Source organism: Podarcis muralis, chromosome 5, assembly GCF_964188315.1.
Source record: "Podarcis muralis chromosome 5, rPodMur119.hap1.1, whole genome shotgun sequence".
In the NCBI taxonomy this organism is placed as follows: domain Eukaryota; kingdom Metazoa; phylum Chordata; class Lepidosauria; order Squamata; family Lacertidae; genus Podarcis; species Podarcis muralis.
In genome coordinates, this window is record NC_135659.1 from 44,535,394 (window position 1) to 44,553,475 (window position 18,082).

The 18,082-nt window shown below is 44.4% G+C and overlaps 1 protein-coding gene across 2 annotated transcripts; it reads right to left on the bottom strand.

Moving 5' to 3' along the window:
* Nucleotides 1-5,662: 5,662 nt before the first annotated feature.
* Nucleotides 5,663-16,921, bottom strand: TMEM61 (transmembrane protein 61). 2 transcript variants are annotated; one of them, XM_028733356.2, is made up of 3 exons: nt 16,758-16,921; nt 7,803-8,231; nt 5,663-6,385 (listed from the first exon to the last, which is right to left on the bottom strand). In XM_028733356.2, the coding sequence occupies exons 2-3, from the start codon at nt 8,156-8,158 to the stop codon at nt 6,094-6,096; spliced, it is 648 nt and encodes a 215-aa protein (XP_028589189.2). In that variant the 5' UTR covers nt 8,159-8,231; nt 16,758-16,921; the 3' UTR covers nt 5,663-6,093. The 2 variants fall into 2 exon arrangements, with proteins under 2 accessions (XP_028589189.2, XP_028589190.2); XM_028733357.2 differs by lacking the exon at nt 16,758-16,921 and adding an exon at nt 16,551-16,665.
* Nucleotides 16,922-18,082: the final 1,161 nt, after the last annotated feature.

Consider the following 18,082-nt stretch of genomic DNA (forward strand, 5'->3'; position numbering starts at 1 on the left):
AGGTTTCCCTTCTCACAGTTTATGCTGCAAATGGCTGTCCCACATTCCCTTTCAGTAAGGAAGCATGGGAATTATTGTTGATGAGGCTGGTCTAGCTGGATATTTCACTCAAGGAAAAAAGGAGTAATAATTACCGTATTTAGGATTCCAGAACTATTTGTACCAGCCCTTTAAAGCTGTTTTCATAAAGTGTTTCACAAATCCTGTTGATCTTCATGATAGTTAAGTCAGACATAACACCTCCAAGCCACCGAAGAATTACCAATCCTAAAGTGTTAGGAGAGCTTTCAACAATAATTACAGCAACAAATCAGGAGTAAAGTATCACGGGAAATGTTATGTACTGAACTGAATCCTAGAACAATAGGATCCAGAATGCAGCAGTCTGATTGGTCCGCAGGAGCCACCCAATCCAGCTCCAGGTGGAAGTGAATCAGCGACTGATTGGCCTGCAGGAGCAGCCAATCAGGCTTCTGGAGGAGGTGAATCTGCAAACTGATTGGCCTACAGGAGCAGCTCGGGATTAGCCAATATCGCAGGGCCCATTGTGTAATTAATGTATATATAGCTAGACGTTTGGGGGAGATTCATTCATTGCTACTATGAGCTGAATAAAGAAGATGAAATTCACACTCAGGAAATGTATCCACGCTAGGTTTATGTGGAAGCCCCTGATAAATTTCAGAGCTGCATTTAAAGTCAATTTCATTTGAAATGATCACTAGCAAAATCCAGCATGTTTTAAGAGCCGATGTCCCCCTCCCCCTGTTCAGTTTTTTACGAAGAGATTATATTCTGTCTCTGAAGCACTAATGTAATTTTACTGCAGAAGGATTAACTTTTCAATGAAATTAGAGATGGTAAATCAGATGAAGAGAAGTGATTTCACTGGCTTGGCATCTTTCATGTCAGGGTTGCCAGCTTTTCTCCTGGCCCTGATCTTGAGCATTGAGCAACAGCCCAAAGTGAAGAAATTAAACAAGTTATGCTTGCCTCATAGAGAGACAAAACAATGGGGAAAGGCACAGGAGCGAGGGCTATTAAAACACTGGCAGCCCTTTATTCATGGATGCATAAGGTGGTTGTGGTTGCTGCTGTTGCTGTTGTTGTTTTATACCCTGGCCATTTGGCTGGGTTGTCCCAGCCCTTCTAGGTGGCTTCCAGCACATATAAAAACATAATAAAACATCAAACATTAAAAAAAACTTCCTGACACAGGGTTGCCTTCAAATGTCTTCTAAAAGTTGCATGGTTAATTATCTCTGACATCTGAAGGGAGGGTGCTCCACAGGGCAGGCGCCACTACTGAGAAGGCCCTCTGCCTGGTTCCCTGTAACTTCGCTTTTCGCAGTGAGGGAACCGCCAGAAGGCCCTCAGAGGAGTTCAGGCTGAACGATGAAGGTGGAGATGCTCCTTCAGGTATACTATGCCAAGGCTTTCTGGGGCTTTAAAGGTCAGCACCAGCACTTTGAATTATGCTCAAAAACATATTGTGAGCCAGTGAAGATCTTTTAGAACCGGTTTTATAAGGTCTAATATCAAACAGAGTAGACTTTACTTCTGGGTAATCTTGCATAGGATTGTGCTTTACATTTAACTAGGTAGCACGGGGAAAGATTAAACAAGAATACATATAGAGAAGATAATCTAATATTGTGTGCAGTTAATTTCAGAGTAGAATATTTCCCTTGAACCAATAAAAGGGTGCAACCCTGCTAAAAATACCAGACTTAATTGCGTTCCCGATGCTGCCAGATCCATTGTCTAACACCCACATAACCTATTCTTTAGTTTGAAGGAAGAATTGATCGAATATGTGACAGACAATACCACGCTGCACACAATGCTGCCTTTCCCCGAATTACCTGAAACTTAATTTGAGGGTTCCAGATGTGAAGTTTGCCAGATCTTTGGTTGCTGAAGGCACTTCTTAAAGGAACATTAGTATGTGTCACCTTGCCCCTTAAGGAATTATAATTTCAGTTATTTATTGTAAGCAATCCTCAAGCTGAGGCGGAAAGAAAGAAAGAAAGAAAGAAAGAAAGAAAGAAAGAAAGAAAGAAAGAAAGAAAGAAAGCAAGCTTTGTAAGGGTTCTATTTTATGTGACAAAATTGGCAGGCTACAAATATTGAGTAATCCAAGCTGTCTTTTATGTGGTAGTGATGCATCCTAGGATAACTTCACGCTTGGCTCCCAGATCAACCCACATTTACTATCCACTGCAGAGCCACCCAACATGGCTGAGGCATAAACGTGGGTTGATTTGTGAGCTGAGTGCGCATATTATGAGATGTCCGCAGACTCAGTGCTGCTTTACTTCCTACTGAATTCGGCCACACTCCACTCAATCCACATTTCTCATCTTGGCAGGTTGATCATACACACTGACCTAATTCTTAAAATCAAATCAACTCCTTCTTAACATTGGGGGTTTCCCCCCCTCCCCTCTTTTGCCTTCAAACCTTTAATTTTGTAGTTCTGATCCCAATTGCTAAAGTCTGGATTCTTTGCTTGCAATTGTTTTTGCCTGAGCAATTTTTGTTGGAAAGTTTGCTTTCCTTTTCCCCCCCCCTTTTTTTTTTTTTTTGCTGTCCTCCTTAACCTTTCCTCATAAATTTGCACCCCCACCTAAGGTATACTTATGTTTCTAATGTTGGGGTGAGCTGAGTTGTACACTGAACAAAGACACCCATAACTTCTTTACACAAGGAATCATTGTGGAGTATTATCACCCAGACACCTTCTCCAGGCTGGAGAGCAATGGTTGCAGTGTATTGTAACCGCTCCATTGTTGGTGTTGCAAAGGGGAGGGGACTATCTCAAATTGACATTTACAGGCAGATGACATAAGAAAACCTGAATAGCTGGGCCGTCTATATCCCTCACAGCGATCTCTTGTTTCTTCACTATTTAGTAAACAAACATTTGGAAAAAAAGGTGTCATGCGAAAAGGTTACAACTTCCCCCTTGAGACACACACAGGAACAATTCTGTTCTCTAAAGTGGTTCTTGGCTTCAGGATGATTCAACACCAGCATTGTCTTCCATGGAGCTAAGTGACCTTAGGGTTGCAAATGGAGAACTCCGTCCCTTCTTAGGCACTGTATCAACATACAACTATTGGTTATATTTTTATGTATAGCGGAGGGAATCTTTTTCTCCCTCTCTCTCTCTTAACATTTAGACCACCTTTTGGCATAGTGTGGGAGCAACAGCACATGTTCTGTTTCATTGGTTTGTGTTGTGGCTTAAATATTGCGCTATGCCACCCACGCTAGCTTACTTTTTACAATATTAAAGCAGGTTTTATATCAGTAAAGTTTGTTATGGTGTCCTATCCAAAATAAAAAAAGCAGCAGCAGACATCCTGTGCTCTGAATTCCTGAACAAGGTTGCTACCTTTGTTTCTGAGAGTCTCTGTACTTTAATAACTGTGCGATAGCAACATTCAGATCAGGTGATTTCTTTTTCGCACTGCGGAGATGTAGTGATGTTTCACCTATTGAATGCTTGCCTGTCACCCGCCCAGTTAACTCTTGGATGGAGGGGGCTCTTCACAACATGACCTGTTGGGTTGGTTCCCTCATCCGCCTGTGGGTCCTCAAGGGCTTATCTGGTGGGGAGCGGTGTCAACAATAACTCAGGCCTAGCCGCCATTTTAATTTCTCACTGTAGCCTAGATTCATGGCTTCCATTTATATGACCAGTAATTGATCCTAATTGTTTGCATCTGATCACGTAACACACAAAAGCCAGGTTTATGACACAAACAAGCTCTTACCATTTTCCTGTCTTGGGTAGGGAAGGGCAAGGGTTCACAGCTAACTGGGAGCAAAACCGCAGCCTGCCCACTTCCAAATACTTCCTATCCGAACTTCCATAGCAGTCACACTTTAGAATCAGGAGTGAACTATTGTAGAATAGGCATAAATTCAACTGTAACTTCTTTTGCCAGCATGGAGATGCAATTGAGAAATATTTACCTGCTGGATTCCTGCCTGTTTTGCAACTGGTAAAAACACAGAAGTCTTGGTGTATCCTTTGTCCATACACTGACTAAATAAATGTCATTAAACATTTTATGAAATAAGGAGATTAATAGGAAATAGGTATTTGCACAGAGTACTGGAAAACGTCCAGAGGTCTTTTGTAGCTTAAGGGTAAACAGACTACTGTTAATACTTTGGGGGGAAATAAAAAGGGGAGTAATAGGTGGAAATGAGTTGAAGAGAGATAAGGCAGGCTAAGAGAAGAAGAAAAAACTTCTCCTTACCCATTATAAGATTCAAGGAATTGGTTTGGGTATGGATAAATCCCCTGCTTGTGAGATTTTGACCACCTCATCTTCACATGAAATTGAAATTTCTCCTGTGTGAGAATCACCAAAGTTACCGTGTCATCAGAGAAAATGTTATTTCTAAACGGTTTCCTTTTACGTAGTTATCTGGAGATTTTCATGTGGGCAATATTTGAGACAAATAACTTCCCATGTGAAAATGAAGCAGTAAAGTCATTGCTTGAAGACTTCTATCACCTCAAAATAAACATGTGACTCAGTCCTAATACTCCCCCGTAACAATTACTTTTTTTAACATAAAAAAACCTAGGAAAATAAACTGTTCATTCTCATCTGTTAGATCCTCACCGAATCCAAATATAGATGCACGCAGTGGTTCCACTAAATCGTGTTACTTCCAGGGAAGGCAATCCTGCTGCCCTCTTCCTTCCCCCCATGTTTCAGATGACATGGGATTCTTCCTCAGCAGCAGCAGAAGCGTATTATCTTTGGTAACTTATGAGTAACCATCCTAATACGAATTGGGGATTGTCTTCCCTCCCACACCTTCCCTGGGCCTACTTAAGACTTGTATGTCCTCAGGCAGAGATGGGCAATCTCAGCCTAGGGGCAAATGCAGCTCTCCAAGGCCTCTCTAGCCGGCCCTTGAGACTCTCCCCAGCCATGCCCTCTTCTCAGGCTATGCCTCTCACTGGGCTTGCTCTGCATCCTCCTGCTTTTTGCCTGGATGAGGTGTCTCTGAACTTCGATAATGCCTCTTGCTTGCCTGCATAGAGAGGTATATGCATAAAAACCACTGAAACCAGCACCAACACCCTCTCCATCCCAGCTCACAAAAACATTCTCAGGAACTCATCAGCAACATTTGCAAAGCACCCCCAGAAACAATCCTGAGCCCAGACCTACTGATGACCATTCACTCATCATAACTATGAAAGATAATGTGGTCTCGATAGATGGTATTTATATTCAAGACTGGGATGCTGGCTTGAAACTGAATTTTGTCCCCGTTAAGTATGATCTCATTAAGAGTAACATTTGGCCAAATATAATCAAAGAATGGCTTCTAGGGGCTACTTAGGAAACCTTTCAGCACTGAAAGAAACCTTTCTCTGCCACATAGGGTTGTAATCCAGCAGAGTTGTACCAATGCCATGGGACTTCCATTTCCTTTCTTCCTTCTTCCCCCAAACCCTCCCCAAAAGAAATCTGCTTCACAAGGTTCCCACCCCTCTGGAGGAGATTTTGAGAAGCTGGAGGGCACAGGAGAGGAAGAGGAAGTTTCATTGCATGCACTGGATATTGCCTTTGGTGTTCAGAACTCAAACACGTTTGCCTATATCCCCGCTATGCATATAAAACAATTCAGAATTGATAGTAATTTTATTAAGAGCATTTCAGAACATTTTCAAAATGTCATATATCCACAACCTGGTTACCCAAATTCGCTGTGTACTGTCCTTAAAGGCCTGCAGCAGTGTAACCTATGAAAGCAGTTCTTTCATTTAGCGCAAGTTTGAATTTTCTATGCACTTAGTATGTGCTTCTGAAGCATCATTCTCGGCACATGAAGCGTTGTATTCACATTAGTCGCACACTAAGAAAGCAATGTCGAGACTGACCTCCGACAATTCGGCAGGGACCCCTACGAAAAGACAAAACAGTTGTTCGTATTTTTAATAGCTATCTAGCTTTTCCACTCCAGCTTGCCACAAATAACTAATTTAAGAAAAAGGCAGGTGTCAGCTCAATAGTAATCTAGAGATTCCCAAGACAGATGAACCTGATCCCAAGGTCATCCGTCGCACGAGCGAACACTCTCATAGCTAGGGGGCGGAGTGTCGCAGGCGACGCTCGAGTCGTCCCACGATGCTGACTCCAGCCTTGGCAGAATATTCCGGAACAAAACGCTATCAGAGGAACTGCGCCTACGGCTGGCATGGCGTGTGTCATTTTCGTCCACCACTTGATACAAGGGGGGTCTGCTCTCCTTCAGGCTGTTGGGCTGTGTGCCGTTTGGGGTGTCTTCAGCAGGCTGGCAATTCAAGGCTTCTTCATAGGAGGGAATACTGCTTGGATCCCAGGTGCTGAAACAAACCAAGGCAAAATAAAAACCAATTAATCATTATTTTTAAAAAGAGGTATCTCGATGCAAAATAAGGTTTGCAAGGGCATATGCAAGCAAGATTAATAATTTTAGCACAATTAGCAATCTTTCAACTCCATAGCTGTAGCTATTACTCTTGAAGTCTCAATGTCAAATGTAGAGAGAGAGAAAGCCAGAGAGAAGCGAGAAGGAAAAAAAACCACCACCCTCTTTTCATGTGTTCCTCAAGGACAATGTCACACGGGACGTGTAAATGCAGCTGCAATTCTATGCACAGTTACCTGGGATATGCATCTTATTGACCTTATTTCTTAGCGGGTATATACAGGATTGCACTGTGGGTCTCTTGTGCATAATATAAGAACATAAGAAGAGCCTGCTGGATCAGGCCAATGGCCCATCCAGTTCTCAGCAGATGCTTGGTGGGAAACCCAGAAGCAGTGCCTGAGCACAGGAGCACTCTGCCTTCCTGCAGTTTCCAGCTACTGGTGTTCAGAAGCCTATTGCCTCTGACAGTGGAGATGGGACACAGACATCAGGGTTAGCGGTGACAGACAGCTGCATCCACCACAAATTTGCCTAACCCTCTTTTAAAGGCATCCAAGTTGTTGGCCATCGCTGCCTCTTGTGGGGAAAACCCACATGAATAGGTATAGACAGTGCTTTTTTCTGGGGGGATGCAGGGGGACGCAAACCCCTAAACATTTTGTGAATCATTGGCCTCATTGAGTAGGAAAATGAGAGTTGGAAAATGAAAGTACCCCTAAACATTTTTTTTAAGGAAAAAAGCACTGGGTATAGAGAAAGCACAAGAGAATTTTCTTTAGTCGAATGTACCTTCTGTGGGTATATTAGAATTACACAGGCAGGAAGTGCAAAAAATACTAATAAATGTATACAACATCAATTTAAGTGAAGAATTTGTCCCTGCATCAGATGCCTCTAGCACTTTAGCAGTACCCATACACTACGGAGACTTGTGCCCTTTCACAATATTTAGAATATCAAGTGTCAAACTTGACCACATTCCCACTGGTTAATGTGCATTTCATGGGCCACTGATCATCACCAGGCCGCAGCGATTACTTTTTCCATTGTGCTTTGCTAAGCAAACATACAGGTGAAACTTTCACATAACCTTTGATCATTTGACTTCCCTTTTCTTTTCCAAGGGGTAAAGGGTTTATATGTGGGAAGCAACAATATACTGAGATCACAGAGTTCACCTTGAAACAGTGCTAGCCAGGGAAGATGCTACGCTGTAGATCAAAAGCAGCAAATGGGAAAAAAATGAAACCACAAAGCAATATTTTATCATTGTATATCATAGACGTATCCTAGTTTTAGCTAAGCACCAATCTACCCCCATCAGGTTTGGGCGCAAAGATTGTGCTGACCTGCAGGTCTGTTTCTCAAGAGGCTCCACGGTGGAGTAATGAAGGTCCCTTGAAAAATGGTACTGATAGCGGCGAGAAATTATCCCTGCATTGGCTGACCACAGAAGGCCAAAAAGGAGGAGGAGACCGCCAATTCCACAGCAGAAGAAGCTTATGGACCTGAGCATTGCATTAGATGAGGAGGAAGAAGAGCTTGCCACTGGTCCGACCTCTCCATCAGGCATGATCTTTGGCTCACTGCTAGATGGGGCGGCTCCCATCTCACCATCACTCCACCAAGCAAAACAGAGAGTCCCCGTCACCAGCAGGATAGCTCCAGTGATGGTCACTCCATGGCGCAAAGTACCACTTGCCATTTTAAAAACAGAGGCTGAAGATACAGGTCATCTAAAGTTTCACCAGGAAATAGGTCTGATGTCCTGATTCATGCTGGGGGTGAAAAAAAGGGAAGGGGAGAAGAGAATGGGGGGGGAAATAAAAAACACAAAGCATGAACTGAGGACGAAAGGAATGCTGTCCTCCCAACACACTAGGAGCAACGTAACAGCCAGTTAATTATTGCAGATAGCAGTTTTTGTCACAACTTTTCATTAAACGTGTTGATGCCGTCCCTTCTGTCAAACAGACCACGGTTAAAGCAAACCATTTTGCTTGTTACTATGTTATGTATTCTTGCGTTTTTATATTGTAAACTGCCCTGTGATGCTCAAATGAAGGGTTCTATAGAAATGTAATAAATAATAAATAATAACAATGACTGATCCTTCTGTGTGAACATCAACCAAACGCTATTTGGGCGTTTCCAGACTAGCACTGTCTTCAATCACATACTGGCAAATTTGGGTGGCCCATTGAAAGCTGATTTGGCCATCTTGCTCAAGAAACCCACTGCCCCCAATATTGGACAGGAAAATGCACTGGAAAGTGTGGGATAACAACTGTTTGATGCCACATGGTATAACCTCCCCACAAACAAATCAGAACAAATGCTCAATGCCATCTAACCTCCCTGCAAACTTGGTGCAAACAAGTAAGGAGGAATGCTCAATAAACAGGTCATCTGGAAGCGACCCAAATTACCAACCAGGTTCCAATCCTAGATTACCACTGAGCTTGCCCAGGCATTTATTGTTTAGAGTGGTGCTTAAATGGTTTGTGCCTATAGCCCTGACTCTCTGCGCTGCTGAATTTCCATCTGTGACTATATTTTATTCATTTCTGGCCCTGGGATTTTATTTTATTTTTTACTTGATAAAGGGTGTGTTAGAAATCCTATTAATAAATAAAAGAGTTTTGCAGTTCACAACTAAGATAGATTCATTGTGTGGAACAGACTGGACGAGTATTAAAATAACCCTAATCTACTGGCTCCCATGGGAGGCAGTGACAGGTCCCATCTTGGATGCCTTTACAAAAGGATTGGAGGACAAGGCTATCAATGGCTACTAGTCATGCTGGCTGTGTTTTACCTGCACCGTCCCAGGCAGGCTGCCTCTGCATGCCAGTTGCTGGGAATTGCAAGGAGGCAGATGTGCTCCTGTCTTGTTTGTGGGCTTCCCACAGGTGTCTTAACTGCCAACTGTGAGAACATGATCCTGGACTTCCATGGATCATTAGATGGACCATTGGCCTGATTCAGCGGGTGGTTCTTATGCATGAGCTGAAGGCCACTGCCGTTACCAGCAGATTCACACATAATGGCAACTGACTACTTGTCGTCTATTTATGACATGAGAGCCTTAGCTCCCAGGTCTTCATAATTCCATAATTACTGATGCCACTCATGCTATCTAGATTTTGGAGTGGAGGCTGCACAGGATGTACCCCTAGATCTACAGTGTAATAATCACTGTAATTGCACAGTTGAGTCGATAACCATGCAAAAATGAATATGCTTTGTATGAATCAGGTGTTAATCATAATATGCAAGGTTTCGAGTGAAGGGAAAGCGCAAGATGAAATGGGAGAAAAACGTATTCCGAGGACTAAGTGATTTAGCAATTATCTTAAAAGGCGTACAAGTTGTATTGCTGCGGGGAGCCTTAAAGATTTGTTTGGCTATTAATTTTTTTCATTATAATTTTCAAACACCTGCAACAATTAGACAATGCACAAAAGATTACAGTATTTCAAAGCGTGGCCCAGTCTGAAGGTTAACGGCAACCTATAAAGAGAGAAAGGGGAGGGAATTGTTTTGATAAATCTCTAAGAGTGTTTGTTCTGAAATATGCAATCTCAGATCTGATGCAGAGGCAGAGAAACCTAGAAACTGGGATTAATTTGTCATCTTCAGGACGAGTGGAAACTGCACTTTTCACATGAGCTGGGCACGCTAATTGGGAAACTGAATTACGAGGCAGTGAAAGAAATCCTGGATGATCTTATCCATATTTAATGAAGAGATGTGATGAAATCAGATTTATTAAAGCTGCAGACAGATTGGATGAATCTGAAGTGTCTTAATCTAGTGCCTCTTTCAGCTTTGGGGAATGCATCCCTGGCACAGCCCAACGATTCTTGAATCACATAAACATGGGACTACTCTGGAGCTGAGTCTGTCCCATATGACATGGCCAAGTCAATGGTCTTTGTCAGGAGTGCAAAAACAAAAATGCCTAGCCATCGCTGGTACCTAAAAAGCTGGGTCTGGGGACTGGCATCTGGGCTGCTGCAGAGGTCACCTCCAGACTCCCTTTGCAAGCGTGCTCAGGTCTTTCTCTCTACTCTGAACCTGGCTAATTTTTTACTAAGATGTTCTAGCGATGCTCTACATTTTGGATCCTCAGTGTGGGCCAGGGAGTCTGGTGGCCCTCCAAGTGTTGATGGGTTACAATTCCTACCATCCCTGACCATTTGGTCATGCTGGCTGGGGCCAAGGGGATTTGGAGTCCAACAACATCTGAATTCTGGAGAGCCACAGGTTGCCTATCCCTGCAGTAAGATTTCCCATAGAAACGTACTTGATGTCAGAGAGAAATTGAGAGGGGAGATGGCGATTACTGTCAGGGACTCTCAGGTTTGTACCTTGCAAGGTCAGCAGAACTGATGCATTGTCTGTTGCAGTCTCTAAGGCCCTGGAAATGCACCTTCCAAGTCTATGAAAGGATCTCCCGCAACACCAACAATTATATTAGTTTGTGCCCCTGTGGGAAATGGTGGTCTGAGACCACAGAGACAAGCTGTCCCAGAAGACATTGCCTTGTGCGCTGCTGCTTTTCAACAGCCTGAACAGCCAAAAAGGGGTATCGCAGAAATAATAATAAGGTGGTAAGATTGTCTGATATTCAAAGGTTCTTTGGAAGACAGGCAATAGATTTGAATCCAACCCCTAGAATGGAATAGTCCTGTGATCAACAAGTCCCAACTGTAGAAGCCCTGGGCAAGGTATTCTACTTGTGCAACTGGGCTTCCCCCCTGCTCCCCCCAAAAAACAGTTTTGGGGAAGGGTCAGGAGAACCCCGAAAACAGCACAGCGAAGAGGGGAGGGGGATTGTTCTGTCTGGCAAGTTGAAAAGTTTGCACTGACAGAATGTTCAACAAAGCACAATGCTGAATTCATCCCAATATTTTTAAATTGCTGCAACCCACCCTGGTCCCTTTTGGTAAATAACTGAATTAATAATATTCAGATATGCTGCAAATATAAAGAGATGCTAAAATGTGAGCTACCTTTGTTTCTCGATTCAAGATCTAGCTTCGTCGCCAACAACTCACACCGGTTTCAAAGGAATATCTACCTACCTGCTGGGTCTACAAAATGTGAGTGAGTCAATCCTTCTTAAATCCACTTGAAGGATTATAGGGGGCTTAAGCCGTGGTACGCTGCCTGTCTTAACAACACCAATTAATTAACCTCACAGAGACAGTCTGCTCACAATAAATTGGATTACAGGATCAGGCTCCTTGCATACCACACATTTCGTGGGATGCCTCTGTGGCCACCAGGAGCAAAGCCAAGAGATGCGACTCAACCATTTTATTAACTAAGATGCTTCAGTCAATGCTTTCCACCAAACAAAGAGGGCAAAAACAGGTCATATTGTTATGAGTTTGTGGGTGCCAGACACTTGTAATCCTAGCCAGCCAATCAAGGGAGGCTAGCTTCCTGATGAGGTAACTGGCCATTAAGACAGCAAAGGAAAGGGTTCTGTGCCAGATGTGAAATGGGGGGGGGGCTTCTCCTCCAGCTCTCGGATAGTTAGAAGGACAAAGCTGGGGTTTGAGGGCAGAGTTTGCTGTGGCCTAGAAGAAAAAGTGGCAGGCTGGAAAAGCAGAGAGAGAGCGCACCATGGCTGATTTCTGCAAGAATCCAAGGCTGTGGCTATGGGAGAAACAAGACCCTTTGGGGTTGTTGATACTGTGAACCCCTCCATCGCAGGCTCAGGTTGCATATATGTGTGAACAAACCATATATCATCAAGACACTACCGTCTCCACAGTGCCTCATTCCCAAAAGGAAACACAAACCCTGGGCGAGTGCCTGGAACTCCTCAAATCTTGTACCGCTTGGAGATTGGGGTGGCACGCAGCAATATATTATATCATTTACAGACTGGAGGAAAAGGCTTAGAACCCAAGCCTTTAACCACTATATAAATGTGGAGGGATTGTGATGATAATTATAATAAATGCCCATTCTTTCTCTCAAAGAATACAGGTCACTGTAGTTTGTAAAGAATTCCTGGGAATCGTAACTCTTTGAGGGGTTAACTACAGTGCCCATAATTCTTTGAGGGAATGATGTTCTTTGACTGTGTTTTAAAGGTATGGTGTTGTGTACACAGCCTGTTGGTTACTGCTAACACTTTGCATGCCAGCAGGTCCCAAGTTCAACCCAAGTCCCACGTTCAACAACAAAATCAGGTGGTAGTAATGGGGAAAGATCTCTGCTCAAGATCCCAGAGAGCTTTTGCCAGTTACAGTGGACAGTAGGCTTGGTGGACAGTCTGAACTGGTATAAGGAGGGTGAAAATATTGATTAAGCAACCACAGAGGCATGGGAGGAATCCATCTTTGTGGACAGGAAGGATGGTGACTCAGTCAGGTACGAGAAGTTAGAATCAGAGAGTTTTTCTACGAGTCAGCTGAAGACCAGCTTGCCATTTGTTTTGCATCTGAGGCAACACAGCGAACACTTTCCAGTTCAGCCTTCTAGGATGATTTTTGTGGGGGAGGCTAACAGCTTAACGCAATTTTTATCGCTTACAAAATAATAAGCGAGATTGACAGTTTCATAAGGAAAAAAGTCCTCTCTTCCCCCTTGCATAAAAGCTGCAGCAGTGACATTTTCAGCATCCTCAGCCCACGCTTCCAGAAAAGGAGGAGGGGAATTGTAGTGGATCCCTCCTCACACCAATGGCTGCGAGATCAAAATCCCAAAACTTAGCAGCGCGATCCTACACTTACTTCTCAAGTCAGTTCTACTCAATCCAGGCCTTAGTTGCTAAGTTACATGTATTTAGAACTGCACCTTTACAGTCTTGTTTCTGCATTTTTTTATTTATTTGTATTTCATCTTGTTTTCACACACAGAGAGAGCTATCCACACACATACTCATATCCATGTGTTTTATTAGCTGTCTTAGGCAGCACCAGATGAACAGGAAGGGTATACATTTACTAAAATACGTAAATACAAAGGCTGAGAAAGTTCAAAGCTTTGAAAAGATATGGAAAGGGAGAATACTGAAAAACTGGGGGGGTGGGGGTGGTAAGAGCATCCTTGAAAGGGGCTGCTTAATGGCAGGAATGGCAGGTCCACGGGTCCCCACTTATGTGTCAAGAGACTAGCTAGTAAGGCTGCAATCCTAAACCCACTTAACCTGGGAGTAAGTGCCATTGAACTCAATGGGTCTTACTTCTGAATAAGGCTGCTGCTGCCAGGCTTCCATTCCAAACGCACTTACTAAAGAACACTGAGCATAGTTAACATGCATGAAATTGTGCTGTTGCAGATACTAGGCTTAACACTCAAGGGCAAGACTTAAGTTGCAGGGTGGGGGGCCTCAGGTTTGGGCTGATCAGGGGCATAGGAAGGGGGGTGCAGGGGGTGCGGCCCGCCCTGGGTGACATCCCTGAGGGAGTGACAAAATGGCACACCAAGGGGGGCGGCACTTACTGCGGGGCCTGGCCTGCAGCACGCCTGAGCCACACGTATCTCCTGGGAGTGACGCAGTGGCTCAGGGCCCCGCAATGCCCAAAATGGCAGCGTGGGGCTTGCGTCCGCCAGGCAGACTCCCTGGGCGGATCGCCGCGGCGCCCCGTGAGTTGCTCGCCCTGCCCCCGCTGCTCCGGGGACTGGAGCAGCTAGCTACGCCCCTGGGGCTGATGCCTTTGAGGAAAGAAAACTTTTCTGCCACCAGGCAGTACTTTTTACACCTTGTAAGACTCACCTCCTGCCGCAAATTCTGGATTGAAGTAAACTTTAAAAAGTTTTCAAGGGCAGGGGGTCTCAGGAGAACATATTGGGAGCATCTAAAGATGGGTTGCACTCAGGCTTCCATAATCGTTATTACAGGCATAGGCAAACTCGGCCCTCCAGATGTTTTGGGACTACAGTTCCCATCATCCCTGATCACTGGTCCTGTTAGCTAAGGTTCATGGGAGTTGTAGTCCCAAAACATCTGGAGGGCAGAGTTTGCCTATGCCTGCATTATTAGTTGTCACTTTTCATCAGCTGACAATTACGTGAAATGCCACTCCTGTGGAGGCATTTCTGGATGGGTTTTGTCATCTGCCCGTTCTACGTATTGCCCAGTCAGAAGCAACACATTGCCACATTATTTTCTTGATCTCAAGGAAGAAGAAAAACCTTTGCTTTGGGGGAGGTGGAAAGTGAAGGTGGAGGGCATGCTGGGGCTAACATATTGTGTAAAATATAGGAGCTACCTTGTAAAGAATCAGGCTATGAGTTCCATTTAGCTCAACATTATTGACACAGACTGGCAGCACCTCCCCAGAATTTCACTCAGGAGTTTTCCCCATACCTACTTGGAGATAATAATAATAATAATAATAATAATAATAATAATAATAATAATAAATCATTTATACCCCGCCATCTGGCTGGGTTTCCCCAAACCAAAAACTGAACCTGGGAACTTCTGCCTGTAAAGCAAGGCTCTACGACTGAGCTACTGCCCTCCTCTAGTGTATGGCTTCTATAAACAGCTACAGGATCCTTACTATGTAGGGTTATCCCCCAGATAACACCATCACAGCAGGGGAAACAAAATATTAGCATGCACATTTCTTTATTTGGGGTCGCTCCAGTGTTAGAAACTGAGATATGAAAGCTAGGAGCTAAATGGAACCTTAAACCTAGGTTAAGGGCGCAACAACGGAATGGCTAGGCACACTTTTTTATAACAAGAATACAAAGATGAAAATGAATGAACAGCAGCTAAAATCTTAGGTTCATTTTTCATGTGCTCTAGTCCTTCCCCTGCCCACTCCTCTAATATTCTTAGGAGGGTCTCTTCTCCAGCCTTCAGAGAGTAGCTGGAAGTGGGGAGGCAGAAAAAGGTCCTCCTTTCCTTCCACTCTGCAGTTTTAGTCTGAAATCTTAGGCGCAGCACTGCTCCCGGAGCTCAGAACCTGCTCGCACTGATGAAATTCCCTGTCACAAAATGTGCCTAGAACAATGGGAGTTTTGAACACTGGGTGTTCCAATCCCACCTTTTGCCATAAAACCGTCACAGAGCAGATCACACAAAGCCAATTACAGATAATGAATCCAACACACAGAATCAAACTGAACTCAATCTGCATGCTCCTCCACCACCCATTAGGTACCTGAAACAAACTAAGCTTCAGGTGGCTTACCTGTGTCGGTGTAAGCACTGAGCAGTGATGAACCCTCCTTTCTCCACAACCTGAGGATACACCATTTATGCAAGTTCAGAATATTGGATATATTCAAGTACACCATGCAACCACCTGTGTGCTACGCGTTTAGGAACCCTAGCTCTGTATTTTACTAATTACAGCTCTGTGAGATGCTTTCTGTTACAAGTGTGGGCTATTCTTAATGGGAAATGTCTTGCAGGAATAGATCTAAAGTCACTGTGTGCATGGCAGGGAAGGAAGAAGAGATCTGGTCGATCCAACAAGCTTAATAGTTGTTGCAGGGTAAGTGCACAGAACAAGTTGTGCAGAATGTGGTCGAGAGGCTCCGCTCAGCTTTATGATTCATCAGCAAACAGATTAAACTGGGTTTATACAAATATGGGTCTAAACTGGCTTCACCAGGCTGGAGGATCGCACTCTTTACTAAACAAAATCTAAGGACGCGAGATTCTTGGCTCCTCCGTCCCACTCAGAAAACGCAAGTGTGATGATGGCATCTTCCCCCGCCAATCTTTCTGCTTTCTGCGTCCATCCAACGCTATTAGCAACCGCAGAAATACAGCAGGGAGGCGAAGAAGCGCGATGCGAAAGCACCCATCAAGCCTAGATGGAAATGGGTTCTGTATCCCCCCCCCCTTCTCACCCGCCCCAGCTGTACTCAACTCTTACAAAGAAAATGCACTGGGCTTTTAAGATACAGGATGAAAAAGCTCTGTTAATGCTATTATGATCTCCGCGAGTGCCGTCTGGAAGCAAACATGCAAAACAAAACACACACACACACACACACAAACGAATGATGTTTCGAGCAAAATAATCGTGCTTGCAAAAATAAAATAAAATAAATTGCCAGAGTTGCCACTGATCTGGGAGACTTGCAGACCATTCTGAATCCCTTACTGGTTGCAGCGTCAACGACGGCTAACTTTTAAACGATTCGAGCCAGGAGCAAGGAGCAACTACCGAAGCGGCTGGTGCAACGTAGCAAGACAGCGTAGCATCGCCTGCAACGCCCCGCGCAATCCAAGCGTGCTTCAGCTTGCGAAGTACGCGTGCAACTCCTGGTCGCGCTTTGTCCCCTTGCAGCCTCGGCCCTGCGATACTTACTTCGCTCGGCGGCAGCTTCGCGGGTTTCCCCCATGCACTTCAAAGGCAGGCAGCGCAGCCGTGCAAAAAGGCGACTCTCCCGAGGGGCAGAAAGAGAAAGCGCCGCGCGCGCAGCAGCTCGGCTGGCGAAAGAATGCCGCCTTGCAAACGCAGCTCCCGCGGGGAACTTGCGTTTAGCAGCAGCGCCCTCCGGAGGACAAAGGGAGAACTTCCCCCGAAGTACACCTGGACGTGTTTTCTGCCAGGCAGGCGGATGGCGGTGGTGATAACGCCTGTTTCTGGCGAGTGCCTCGAGAGGAAAGGAGAAAGGGCAGCTGCCAGAAGGATAAGGAGGTGCTCGGCTCCTACTCCTGTCAGCCCCAGCCAGCCCAGCCATTGGTCTGGGGTGATGGGAGTTCCAAAATGCCCCCTGGAAAAGTTTCTTTCCAAAGTTTCCCTCTTTCCCTACCATACTAAAAGACCACACGTCTTTGGTAAGTTTTAAAATGGTTCACTTACAAACTCTCCAAAGGTCAGGTTCGATTGCTTCAGAAAGTTGCTCAGAGGCAGTAGAACTTGGCTTAGTTATGAAGTAGTGAAAGTTCCTAAAGTACAGTGGTACCTCGGGTTACAGACGCTTCAGGTTACAGACTTGGGTTAAGAACTTTGCTTCAGAATGAGAACAGAAATTGTGCTCCAGTGGTGCGGCGGCAGCAAGAGACCCCATTAGCTAAAGTGGTGCCTCAGGTTAAGAACGGACCTCCGGAACAAGTAAAGTACTTAACGCAAGGTACCACTGTATTGGCATATAGGAACTCAAGAATGGCTGGTGAAAGCCATGTGGCTGAGCTCAAACCTCTTCAAACCTCTTCACACTATGAGGCTCTTAGGCAGACTGGGGGAGAACAAAGGCTTGGTTACCTCCCAGGTGAGGGGAAGTGGACATAGCTAAGCCTGGCAGGACAGCTTACTCTATGGTATTAACCTCTTCATGTGTTAATTAAACTTAAGCATGTTGGTTATATGAGGCTGGTAATCCCATAGTTTGGCCCTACACTGTATGTTCCAAGCATCTTTGATGGGACTGAAAATAAATAAGAAACTTTTGGGATAAAGTTATTAATGTAATATACAATGTTAAAGAGAATAAGATATAAACCAATCCCAAAGTTATTTCACTTGGTAGATTGGATGGGTGGGATACTATCTAAACACAAACAATTTGTAGGGAATAAGTTAGCTTCTGCTGAAAGATTAGTTGGCAAAAGGCTGGAAGAAACAACTCCCATTACTAGAATGTAAGAATAAGCACATAATAGTACATAGTACTAATGCCCAAGATTCCA

Coding starts and splice junctions, on each gene's coding strand:
- TMEM61 (XM_028733356.2), bottom strand. CDS start 8,158: ATGGCAAGTGGTACTTTGCGCCATGGAGTGACCATCACTGGAGCTATC. Junction 6,386..7,802: donor CTTGAGAAACAGACCTGCAG/GTCAGCACAATC, acceptor GGTTTGTTTCAG/CACCTGGGATCCAAGCAGTA.